At 43.8% G+C, this 12,410-nt stretch overlaps 1 protein-coding gene across 2 annotated transcripts in view; it reads right to left on the bottom strand.

The window, feature by feature from the left end:
- RAB6A (RAB6A, member RAS oncogene family) overlaps window positions 1–8,278 on the bottom strand; it is a 274,025-nt gene extending 265,747 nt beyond the window's left edge. For both annotated transcript variants that reach the window (XM_029602119.1, XM_029602120.1), the window contains exon 1: window positions 7,752–8,278. In XM_029602119.1, coding sequence (XP_029457979.1) covers window positions 7,752–7,821 — 70 coding nt within the window. In that variant the 5' untranslated portion in view covers window positions 7,822–8,278. The remainder of the gene's footprint in view (window positions 1–7,751) is intronic.
- Between the last annotated feature and the right edge of the window lie 4,132 nt (window positions 8,279–12,410).

Genomic DNA, 12,410 nt, shown 5'->3' with positions numbered 1-12,410 from the left:
CTTTTGAAGATCTAATTTGTAACACACAGAGACAGGATGTTAAGTTACATATCACTTGCCAGAGAGCTACCACCCTTTTAAACATCAAATTCTTCATATATGCAGATATACAATTTACATCCCCTTTCAAGAAACCTTTGAAAGAACCTCTGCAACTCAAACTATATGAAATCTATACAAAAAAACTCGCTCTACTGAAATTGACTCAACACCAATACAACTGAAATAAATTGACTAACAAAAGAAAACATCCCCAAAAGCACCACCTATTCTTAACATTGAAATTTCTAAAATTTCACTTTCAGATGAGGTTCGTGATCTAGGAATCCAAATTGATGAAAATATCAATATGAAGACACATAAAGACAATCAAGTCTGGCTATGCTAAACTCAGAATGCTACATTGCCTAAAACCATTACTTACTTTCCAAGACTTCCGCACAGTTCTACAAACATGCAGGCCGATACAGTAAGGTGCGGTAGAAAGAGGTGCGTTAGTGCCGGGCACACCCACGTTTGCTGCACGCACAGTCTGGATCACATACCGCTCGATACTGTATTTAAGTGGCATGCAAATGCAAGCCGCATCCAACGCATGTCCATGAAGCACAATCCATTTTACTGTATAGGCGCTATTCAGCGCCTATACAGTATCCTGGGTGCGCTGGTACCTGTCATTTCAAACGTCAGGTACCAGGAAGTGGATCCCAACTTTAAGCAAAAGAAAACCTAAAATCCAACGCACCGGGAAAGCCACTCTTCAGATCACGACTAATCCCATCCCCCAGCCCCCGCTCACCTGCCCTGGCTGCGTCCATGGGTGCCGGTCTCCGAGGCAGCCCCAGTCCTCTCTCCCATCCTCCCGGGGGCAGCCAGCGGCGAGAGCAGCCCAGGGCAGATCGCGAGGGGCTTCCAGCAGCCCTCGCCAGCGATGGTGAATGGGCGCACGCTGTGACCTCTGACATCCAGCTGGGCGCTCAGGTCACGGCGTGCGTTCATGCACCCTTGCCGATGGGGGCTGCTGGAAGCAGCCTCGTGATCCGCCCCGGGCTGCTCTCGCCGCCGGCTGCCCCCGGGAGGATGGAAGAGATGACTGGGGCTGCCCCGGAGACCGGCAACCATGGACACAGCCAGGGCAGGTGAGCGGGGGCTGGAGGATGGGATTAGTCGCGATCTGAAGAGTGGCTTTCCCGGCGCGTTGAATTTTAGGTTGGAAACAACAGGTCCTTCCTTCCTGCTCCGGAGCTGTCAGCACACCCGCATGGGAGACCAGCACCATGGACGCGACCAGGGCAGGTGAACGGGGGCTGAGGGAAAGTTTGCCCGATCCTGGCTCTTGTCCCGGTGGGGGGGGGGGGGGGTGAGAGGGTCGTTTGCCCATGAAATTTCGTCTGACCTGACGCTCCACACTAACGTAGGGGTAGGCGGTAAATTAGCAGATTAAACATGCGGCAAAACTGCAGGTTAAAAAAGCGATAATCAGGGCGCACATTACTGTATGGGAGGGAATAGCTAATCCGATCGTTTACATCTCATATACATGCCGCGGGCAGAAATGGTTTCCCGTTGATTTAAAGAAGCAGTAAGGATGGGTTAAAAGGGATAGTGAATCGCGGGTTGGACTAACGCGGCCAAATTGTGATTAGAAAGCGGGTTAGAAGCAGGGTAACCGCGGCCGCACTTTACTGTATCGGCCTATTTGATTTTTTTCCAACCTAGACTACTGCAACTCCCTACTGCTTTGGTCTCCATGCAAACACAATTAAACCCCAAAATGCTTCAGCCAGACTTCTTACCAGAACAAGAGAATTTGATCAAACAACTCCCACTCTGATAGACCTTCAATGGCTTTTTATTTTCAACATTGTCAACAATATTGACCCATCCCCTGCAGGAATTTCAATTCAACTCTACAATCCACTAAGAAATTTAAGATTTCAAAATAAAACATTCTCTCTATTCCTCCCAATAATATTACACACCTATCACCAATTAGAGATCGTATGTTTACTATTGATGGACCTAAACTTTAGAACTCTTTACCTAGTATTATTCTAAGACTTTCAACTGAAAAAATTAAATTCAAACAAGATCTTAAAACTTGGCTCTTTAAAAAATAAAAAAAACTATGAACTTAAAATTAATCTGACAAAATCTCTTCAGATTTGTATATTCATGAAACAGATCATACCCTTTTTTTAATGTTATTTCAACCATGCTCCCTACAGTCCTTTTTCCCCTTCCCTGTTACATGTACTTTCTGCCTTCAGTTTGATGTAAACTGATACGATGTGCCCACTAATATCTGTATATAAAAACCCATAAACAAACTATTTGAATTACCTCTTGAACTTTTTAATCTATTCTTGATGTAATTACTATTTTTCCTATATTTGTTACTCTCTCATTTATTCTAATGCTGTTTGTAAATAAGGTTATAAAAAATTCAATGTAACTCAATGCTAAATATGTAAACCGTTGTGATCTACCTCTGGAACGACGGTATATAAAAAGCATAAATAAACAAACAAACAGCATCTACTATTTCCAAGTCTTCGTTACCCTCTTCTGGACACTTCTGACATTGGACAGTATAACTATGGCCTGGATTTTCTAAGGTCAGACCTTAGAAAATCCGGGGTAACAGGGGGGGGGGCCCCCTGAAGCAGGGGGATGGGCCTTTCTCCACCATGAAAGGTGGTGTTATTGGCTGCGTTACTGACCGCGATACGGCTCCTTACCCTTTTCGCCATCAGCGATGTCTTCGTGGCGTCCGCCCCCAACTCCTCCCCTTCTGGTGTGGACGCCGCCCAGAACCTGCCCCGATTTAGATATCGCACGCGAAAAGTCCCTTTTTGCATGCGAAACGTTTGGAAAATGACCCCCCCTAAGTATCATAAGTTTGTAAATTGTAATGCATGAAATAGACATAAGAGACCTATCATCATGGGGAACTACTGAATAAAGTGCCATTTGCAGAGGCCATGAGATCAGAGTATCAGTCAGTCTCTATTCTGAAAATCCTCTCTTTAAGTTTATGCTCAGTGCTAGAATAGGATATCAAAAGAGGTGGATATAACAATTCAATCACTGGAGGACTCAAAGAAAACTGCTTTAACTGAGAAGCTTAGAAGGGAGGGCACCAAGTTTGAACATACTTCAGACCCATTTGTCTTTTTATAATGTATATTAATAATGTTTTGTACTGTAAGGTGTCTCCCTGTGCTTTTGGATGTACGTTTTCCAAATTGTACACTTTTTCTTATTTTTCTTTTTATTGTGATGTCATTTTGTTCCCACTTGCGATCAGAGGATAAAAAACATTTAATAATTATTTTAACATACCAGCATATCAGGGAGTTGGAGGGGGCAAGTGGAAGTGCTGAGGGAAGGAAACAGGAAATTCTAGGGATATGGAGTGAGAACTGCCAAGAACGTCACCAAATGCATAATATGACAGCTAAGGATCAACTAATTTGCCCCAACAGAAGGGCTAGGATGATTAGTCCCACTAAAGTTAGCTGGTACCAACCAGTATGGGTAAAAGGGCTGTGCACTCACTTCTATTGAGTATGAAAATATACTTGCAAAAGTATTCAACCCCCTAAAAAGTCAGGTGAGTGGGGATTACAAATGACACAAACATACTGTCTGGAACAATCTGTGTATTACAAACTAGTATGCTATTAAAGTAAAACTTTCAAAGTCACAATTCATCATCTTTCTGCATTTTTTGTAAAATAGAATTTAAAACTGAAAAATGCTGCTTGCAAAAGTATTGAACCCTTTCAGACTAGTACTTGGTAAAACCACCTTTTGCTGCTATAACAGCTTTTAAGTCTGTTGGGGGCACATTTCTACCAGCTTTGCACACTATTTGGGAGTGATTTTTGCCCATTCTTCCTGGTAGATTTGCTCCAAGTTATTCAGGTTGGTTGGATGATGCTTATGGACTGCAATTTTCAAATAGTGCCACAGATCCTCGAGTGGAATGAGATCTGGGCTTGACCCTTGTAAAACGTTCAGCTTGTTGTTCAACCACTTCTGTGTTGCTTTGGTCTTGTGCTTGGGATCACTGTCCTGCTGTAAGGTGAACTTTCTCCCAGGTTTTAGTTTTTTTAGCAGACTGAAGCAGGTTGTCTTGCAGTATCTCCCTCCCTGTATGTTGCACCATTCATCCGTCCTTCAGTTTAACAAGATGCCCAGTCCCCACTGAGAAAAAGCATCCCTACAGCATGATGCTGCCACCCCCATACTTTACAGTTGGGATGGTGTTTGCTGAGGAATGGGCAGTGTTAGGTTTGCGCCACACATAGCCTTTTCAATTTTGGACAAAAAGCTCCATTTTGGTATCATGACCACAAACCCTTATCCTATATTTTAGCTGGGTCATTGATGCTTTCCGGAAAGCTCCAGACATGCTTTGATGTGGTTTTTCTTCAGTAATGGCTTCTTTCTAGCCACCCACCCACCCATGCAAGCCAGTTGTATTCAGAGCTCTTGATATTGTTCACTGGTGCACCTCCACTCCAGTCTCAGCCATTGAACTCTGTAGCTCCTTGAAAGTGAGTTTTGGGGTCTCTATGGCTTCCCTCACAAGTCTCCTTGCTCCGACGCTGAGTTTTGAGGAACGGCCTCGTCTAGGCAATGTCTGGGTGGTATGATGCAGTTTCCATTTCCTCACAATTGATCCAACAATGCTCGCTGGGATACCCAAGCACTTGGATATTATTTTGTAGCCTTTTCTTGTGCATGTCTATAACTATCTTTAATTTCCTTAGAATGCCCTCTGGTCTTCATTTTCATAGCTTTCCTTCAGATTCACAGGCTGACCAATGGTACTGATTTAAGGGATTTTTTTATCCGAAAAAGCTGACCTTTTCTAATGATTCACAGGTAGAGACCAATTGTAAGGACAATATCTTTCATTTATGTAAACCTGGACTTCCACAGCACAGGAGTTGAATACTTATGCAAGAAACATTTTCCAGTTTATTTTATAAAAAAATGCAGTGAAATAAATTGTGACTGAAAATGTACTTGAAGAACATACTGGTTTGCAATAAACATTGTCTGGAACAATCTGTGTGTCATCTGTAATCCACACAAATCTGCTGACTTTTTAGGGGGTTGAATACTTTTGCAAGCCACTACATCTATTTGGGATCCAGCCAGGTGCTTGTGACTTACATTGGCCACTGCTGGAAACAGGATACCAGGCATGATAGACCCTCTCTGACATAGTATGGCAATTCTTATGTTCTTATGTCTTTTGCTACCATCATGTTTCTATGCTGCTGGCATATAATGATTTAAAAAAATATACAGAAAAAACAGGATTAGTTGATTTAGATGGTTATACCACTTTTGTTTTTTTGGTTTAGTGGTTATTCACCTTTTTGCCTATTGGTTTTATATAATTAAGTAATAAAAGATGTATAAGTATGAAATATGCATCATTTCTCAAGAAGCCTACTGAATAAGGACTAGAAAGCAGTAATACTAACTAGGTCACTCACTAAATACTTAAACTTACCTGCATTCAGTCCCTGATTTATATACATTCATAATGGTGAGTGGCTACCTAGGACATGGCTACGTCAAACTTTATAATCACTACTTCCACCTTAGAAATTAACTAAAAACTAAGATGAAAAAAGGTCTGTCAAATTGCTTTCTGAATTACCCCGCAATTATTTAACTAGGACTGCTACTTTAAATCAAAGGCCAAAAAAATATAGGATTAACTATAAAAAATCTAGTGCAAAGGATAATTCACTTAAGTACCCCATCTACTTTAAGAGCTATAAAGCTTTAAACCTCTAAGTCAATGCATAAAATATACATTAGCTATACAAAGCTGGACTGCTCTGATCTGTAAATATATTACATACACATTTGCAATTTTTCTCTGTACATTATTGTTCTGTATCATTAGCCCACATATTAGATCTACAGAGAAATATAACTAAAGGTTCCTAAATACCCCGAGGTTCTGTAACTAAAGATTTTTCCATAGTCACCATAGAGGAAAAACAACACTTTGGCAAACAAGGCCTGTGTATTAAAATTCCCAGCACTTATTAACTGCACCAAATATGTTCATGTCCATTTGTCATAAAACAAAATGGAAAGCCAGTACACATCTTTACTGGCCATAATAGGAGGCTGCTTAGAGGTCTGTATCCAGAGACACCTATTAAAAATAAATAATTCATAAACAATCACATGCTGGCAGGTTTTCATTAGAGCCTTGCTTACATGGAAATATGCAGCCTTCTCTGCTGCACCTATATATGGACCAGATTAATCTTCCATGTCAAAAATGTTTCTAGCTTTGCAGTATCAGTTTGATACAATATAAGCAGAGGAGAGCTTAAAAAAAAATTTCGACCTACTTGCCTTTAATTGAGATTTAAAAAAAAAAAAAGCAGTACAACCTCAATACGACATATGAGGTATGAAAGACGCCCACTGTAAAATATTTAAAAGATTTCAAACATTAAAGATCCAAGGTTGGGTGTGCCTCTACTGTGATTGCAATAGGATATACTCTATGAGCCCTAACAGTTACCTTCCAAAGATGTTCTTTGATGACCAATACCTTATGCTTCATACAAACTAAATGCGACTAACAAGCCAAGAGCATCCTCCAGGAGTGCACATAAAGCACTTTAGAGTCAATCTGTCAATATTGTTACACGAAATTGAACGGTACTTTGTAAGCATACCCAGATCGCTTCCATTCCTGAGGAAAGCCTGACCCCAGCTGCTCTGCACCAAGAAAGTCAAAGATAGCAAGACTGGACTTGTGTATTGCAGCCCGAGTGGGAGACGGCTAACCCTTGCGGAACGTGGGGAGCAGGCAATGAATCAAGGCAGTCACCCAGGCAGCCAAGCTAAAACCTTTGACGGTGTCCGTGAAATACTGTAAGCCCCCACCCCCTCTCCAAATCAGTGAGGGAACGTCCCAAGCGTTTAATCCACAGGGTAAGAGCATATGCGCCTCGAAATTATTTTTTTTTTGCAAACAGTTGACATGTCATGACACCATTCATTGTGAAATTGTGCTGAGCAAAGAATACAATGTAGCTTTATTTCAATCCCCCTAACCATCTCTCGGATATCCACCAACAGTGCACTACCCTGAGAAATGGAAAAATTGCTCCTCTTCCCCCCCCCCCCAAAGAAAACACCACTTACACTATGTTGAAGCATCTCAGAGTGCTGATACGAATTAGTCCTACAACGAACAATTTGATAGGGAAGAGACAAATGCATTTTCATCGAGAAAACGAAGGAGGACGCTGTAAAAATTAAACAGCAAATGAAATAACCTCATGCAGCCAGGGCTGGTCATCTTCATCTACAAAAAGAAACCTGAACGTATACAACAATGGAAATCATCATTTAACAAGGCCATCGTTACTTCACATTTTTTTCCTTCACTTCCACTGCGGGAAACACCAGTTGATATCGTGGAAGAGGGGGGAGATCGGAGTAAAAGGCGGAGCAATAAGCGGAAAATAATATGAAAGCAATGAACTGGCCACGTAAGTGACATTCAACCAAAAATATTCATCACTTAGCAGCACGATGCATTTTTTCAGAATTATGAGAAACAAAGTTAAAATCAAATCAATCCACCAGAGATGGGTGAGCTAGTACACGCTCCTCTCCCCCTCCTCCTCTTGTCGCGACTGATCAGCCCTGCATCGCGATGATCGCGAGAGGCTGGAAGTTGAACTCACCGCTCTGCTCTCCCAGGAAGACCAGCTTGAATTTCCTCAGCGGGTTCCCGAAGTCTCCTCCCGCAGACATGACGGCGGCGTGAGGCCGGTGGAAGAGGGGAGGGAACGGGTGAGGAAAGGCAGCGGCAAGCGGGAGAGGAGAAGCGCGAGACCGAACTCGGGGATGAGAGAAGGAGAGAGGGACCGCAGGTGAGGGAGGAAAAGCTTTCGGTTAGGTAACCACAAAAAAAAAAAAAAAAAAAACAGCGTTAGGAGGAAAAGACTGGTGTCGGGCTAAGTCCGGAAAACCGAGCCGGGCCTGGGGCGCAGGCTGTGAAGGACCGGGGGAAGGGTAGGGGTGGGGGGGAGACGAACACCGTTGGCCCACCTCAGCCTCGCACGCCAGCCGCCCTCCTGGTCGTCGCCACCTAAACCTTCTCGTGAAGCGACCGAGAAACTCCCGACTGCCTCTCCCGAAGCCCCGCCCTCCCGGCTTCCTCCGCGCTCATACGCCGCCGCGGCCGTCTCCGAGCGCGACCTCTCTCACACACACCCCGGCTTCGTCACAAGCCACGCCCCCAAGCCAGGGAACGGCGCACGCGGGGAGGCAACGGGGGGCGGGGCCTCCCGCGGAGCGCAGCTGAACCTGCTGCTTGCCTGGCACCTTCCTAGCTCCCTCCTTTGCAGGAGAGGATGATTGACGGCTCTCCGGTTCAATCGGACGGAGGGACTGAAGGGCGGGGAAGAATGTGGGTGGAGAGGCCTGCCCCGCCTTGTTTCTATGGAGTGTTTCGTCTGCTGTACTTTAATCTCTTGCATAATTACAGTATACTGACATGGGAGCCAGAAGTGCTGAATGCAGGGTCGGTGCTAGCTTTTTTTATTTTTTTTTGCTGCCTTGTGTGAACAATTAATGTCTTGCCGTGGCGTACCTAAAGTATTTGGCACCCGGGGTAGATACTTCCTTTGGCACCCCCCTCCCCAATGATCTCGCTTGCACACTTTGTCGTACACCTGTGCACTCTGGCTCCCTCCATTTGTCTCTCCCTCACACAAGCCCCTTCACACAGGCTCCCTCTCTCACATACAAACTCACATCCTCACTCCCATACACACACACCCTCATGCTTCCAGTCTCTTACATACATACATGCAAGCTCCCACTCTCTTACTCCCACACACACACAGGCTCCCAATGTCTTACTCACATGCACACACACACATACACACCCTTCCTCTCTCAGTCACAAAGGCTCAGGTGTGGTCATTCTGGCCCTCTCCCTCTTCTGCTGCCTGCAGCTATCTGGCCGCTCTCTTCACTGTCTTCCAGTGGTCTTGTAACCGTCTCTTTTTAGTCAGTAAGGAGGTCCAGACAACTGATCCCTAAAGATAGACTTTTATTGCCAGCAAGATGCAGCTAAGACAAAGGCTCAGTACAACTGCATGCCACGCCCCCTTAGGAGCAAACTTTTATGCACTTTACAACTCTTATCTTTCACACATGCGTTCTGGTTTTTGCTGAACAAACATTTCACAAATTGCTGAACAAGCATTAGCTAGCGTGGTCCTCTAGTAGGTGTAGCTTAAGATCAGACTATTGTTTCGTCATTTAATTGACGTGTTAGACATTTTACATTGTCATTCGTATTAATACAATACAAAGTATTATTCCAAAATGGAGTTACGTTATGTTACGCTAAAAATTAGTATGTCACTGCGTCACTACGCATTACGTATCATTTGCGTTGCAAATATTAGTATGTTCAAGATGGCTGTGCGTTTCACTGCTGGCATGATTAGTCGGAAGATGTTCAGTTGCTCTTTCGTACTTCAGGGGGGGTCCCGAAATTGAACCTCTTCATTCCCCCCTTTGATACTTCAACTTTGAAGAGAAGGCAGAAGTATCACTTTATATCTGAAGAGGAACTGAAACGACAATGAGAGTTAATACCAGTGACATTGAATGTGAGCCCTAATATGTTGTTAGGTCGTTGGTTTCTTCACGGGTTTGAGACGGGTGGACCATATTGGTGTCACCCCCCTTTGTAGCCCGACTTACCCCAACAACACGTTGGCTCCATTATGGCAATGCTTAGTGGTTAGAGTTTTTCAGACTTATAAGTTAGTAGTTAAGTACTCTTTATCAGAATCAGTATCTGAATCATTGGTAGTGTCGTAGTCAGAAGAATCAGATGAAGGAAATGTGGAGACAGACACATACTTATTAATCATCATGACGTGAGCAGCTGCTCGCCGATCAGCAATATGTTCAATCATGGATCGGAGATGCCTAAAAATAAGAGGGAGACAAATAGGAAACAGAATGCATGTAAAAACAAGAAGTATCAGAGGAAAGAGGAGTTCTTTAAGGCCAGGAATGGAAGTGAGCCAGTTGGGCAAAGACCCTGTCCAGTCAAGGATTCCAGTCCACGTCTGCACTGGTACATGGGCCAGGCGAATCATTCGATCAGTGATCTCCTCAATGATTTTACTCTTGTCATCTACCTGTAAACAACAGTTAGAAAGATTAAATTTGCCACATACACCACCTTCCTGGGCTAGGAGGTAGTCTAAAGCCAATCGGTTTTGGTAGACAGCTGTTAGAATTTTAGTGTTTTGCTTGGCTAAGATGTTGAGAGCCAAGGCAGAATCATTTGTCAGGAGTTCCAGTACTGCTTGGAGTCTTATAATTCGATTGAGCATATAGATAGGTGTTCTATATCCATAAGAACCATCCTCAGCCCAGGTGGCCGGACCATAGTATTGTACAATTCGTTCAGGAGGCCACTCTTGATCTTTCCAATCTCCTATGGATACTTTAGGAGTGCTGCGACGTTTGTTGGGTCTCATGGGACTGTATACTGGAACTCCTAAGGTTTCTCCAGCAGTAATGGGAAGTAGGAAGAAGCTTGGCCGAATTGTAGCCAAGAAGCAAGTTCCATACCAGTTTGTTGGTAACTGTTCATAAGCTCTTCGTCCACATACATAATAATAACCATCTGGAGCATTGAAAACGGTAGTAGCAACACCTGCAGCTGTCCATGTCTTGTTCAAAGTCGAGTCAGTCCAGATGGGAGTTGGCATGGTAGAATTTTCAGTCTGCCACCATGTCTGGGTGGTAAGGTTGGCAGTAAGAACTCCTGTGCATGGAGAATTTCCAACAGGCACGGTATAGATGCGTGAATGTTGTCGAGAGATACATAGTCTGCCAATAACATCAGTCTGTAGTGCCCACTCATATGGATGAGATTTACGGTTATAGGTTACAGTGGTATTCAAGGTGTTAAGATCGGATTGGAAGGTTTCCTTGGCTTCCCATGGCCATTGCTCTCCTGTATCTGTTCCTCCACATACAAAACAGTTCTTGACTTCGAGAGAGAGAGCTATGTTTTCCGCCAAATTGACAAACAGGTTTTTTACTTGTTGAGAAATTGTATGTTTCTTTAATCCCTCAGTGGCATGAGATATTTCATCGAAGAAGGATTGATAACCCACCACAGTAGTCTGGTGAATAATTGGACGAGGTTTGTCTTTTCGCTGAGTGATGGTAATGTAGGTCATGGGGTCTTTTCCAGTTCCGTCGATACCAAATCCCCAAGTATCTTGCCAAGGGATTCCTTCGCTTCTTAGAGGCCATTGTATCGATACTGTATTACCATTTACTGCAGTTAATCGTCCTATCCCGTGGCAGCCATGGTAACCTCCACCGGTGTAATCACAAACTAGAGCCCATCCTGACAGTGTCAGGTCCCCTCCGCATGGCAGCCATCTGGATGGATTAGCTACCCGGTTGTATGGGCAGAGGTATTTGTGATTGTAGACATAGGAATTTCTCCAGGCTTGAGACCCACAGTGAAGTGCATTTGGGTGTTTATCAATGGCTTCGCAGGCATCGAACGTTATTGTGACAATCGTTTCACTTCCCATAAGAACCTTAGTGGAGTTGATGTAGTACAAGATGCCTTTTCCTTCTGGGACAATACTTGATGTGTAGCTCTTTGGTAGACCTACAGTGAGGGTGATGTTGTAGTACTTAGGAGTGGTTGGGGTATGACATATGACTTTGCCAGTTTCTAAACATCGATGGAAGGACTGATAGCCTTGAGTAGTATTCAGGGCGCAAGCAGGTAGTGTGGCACAGGAAGTTGGTGGTTGAGATTGGTGGATGATTGTTGAGACAACTTGAAATCCAGTTTGAGTGGTAGTACGAATTAGCTTGATACATTCAGTGCAATTCTTGCTCAAGGACAGGAAAACAGAGGTAGTCGGGTTACAGAAGAATATTAAGTGAATGCAGAAGATGGATGCAACGTAGATCTTGGAAGTCGTAATCTGTGACATTGCTTTATGACGTAGATGGTTGCATTCATAAGTAATGGATTCTGAAAGGAAGGAAAGAAATGGACACATTAATATTCAGTTGTAGTTACTGATACTTTTTTACTCAGGACTAGCACTGGGCCTGCCGCGGGTGAATCTTAATTTGTGGTCTCCAATCCTGGAAACCTGCCAGTTGGCTGAAGCTGGTTTGAGACGTGTCCAATGAATCCATGAAGAACATCCAAAAACTTTGACAGCTGTTGGAGTAGTTAGCAATACAGTGTACGGCCCTTTCCATCGGGGCTGGAGGGAATCAGACTCATCCCAGTCTTTTATCCACACCGAATTTCCTATCTGGTA

Source organism: Rhinatrema bivittatum, chromosome 5, assembly GCF_901001135.1.
Source record: "Rhinatrema bivittatum chromosome 5, aRhiBiv1.1, whole genome shotgun sequence".
Lineage (NCBI taxonomy): Eukaryota > Metazoa > Chordata > Amphibia > Gymnophiona > Rhinatrematidae > Rhinatrema > Rhinatrema bivittatum.
The sequence above is the reverse complement of the archived record's forward strand: the minus strand, read 5'-3'. Positions and strand labels throughout refer to the sequence as shown.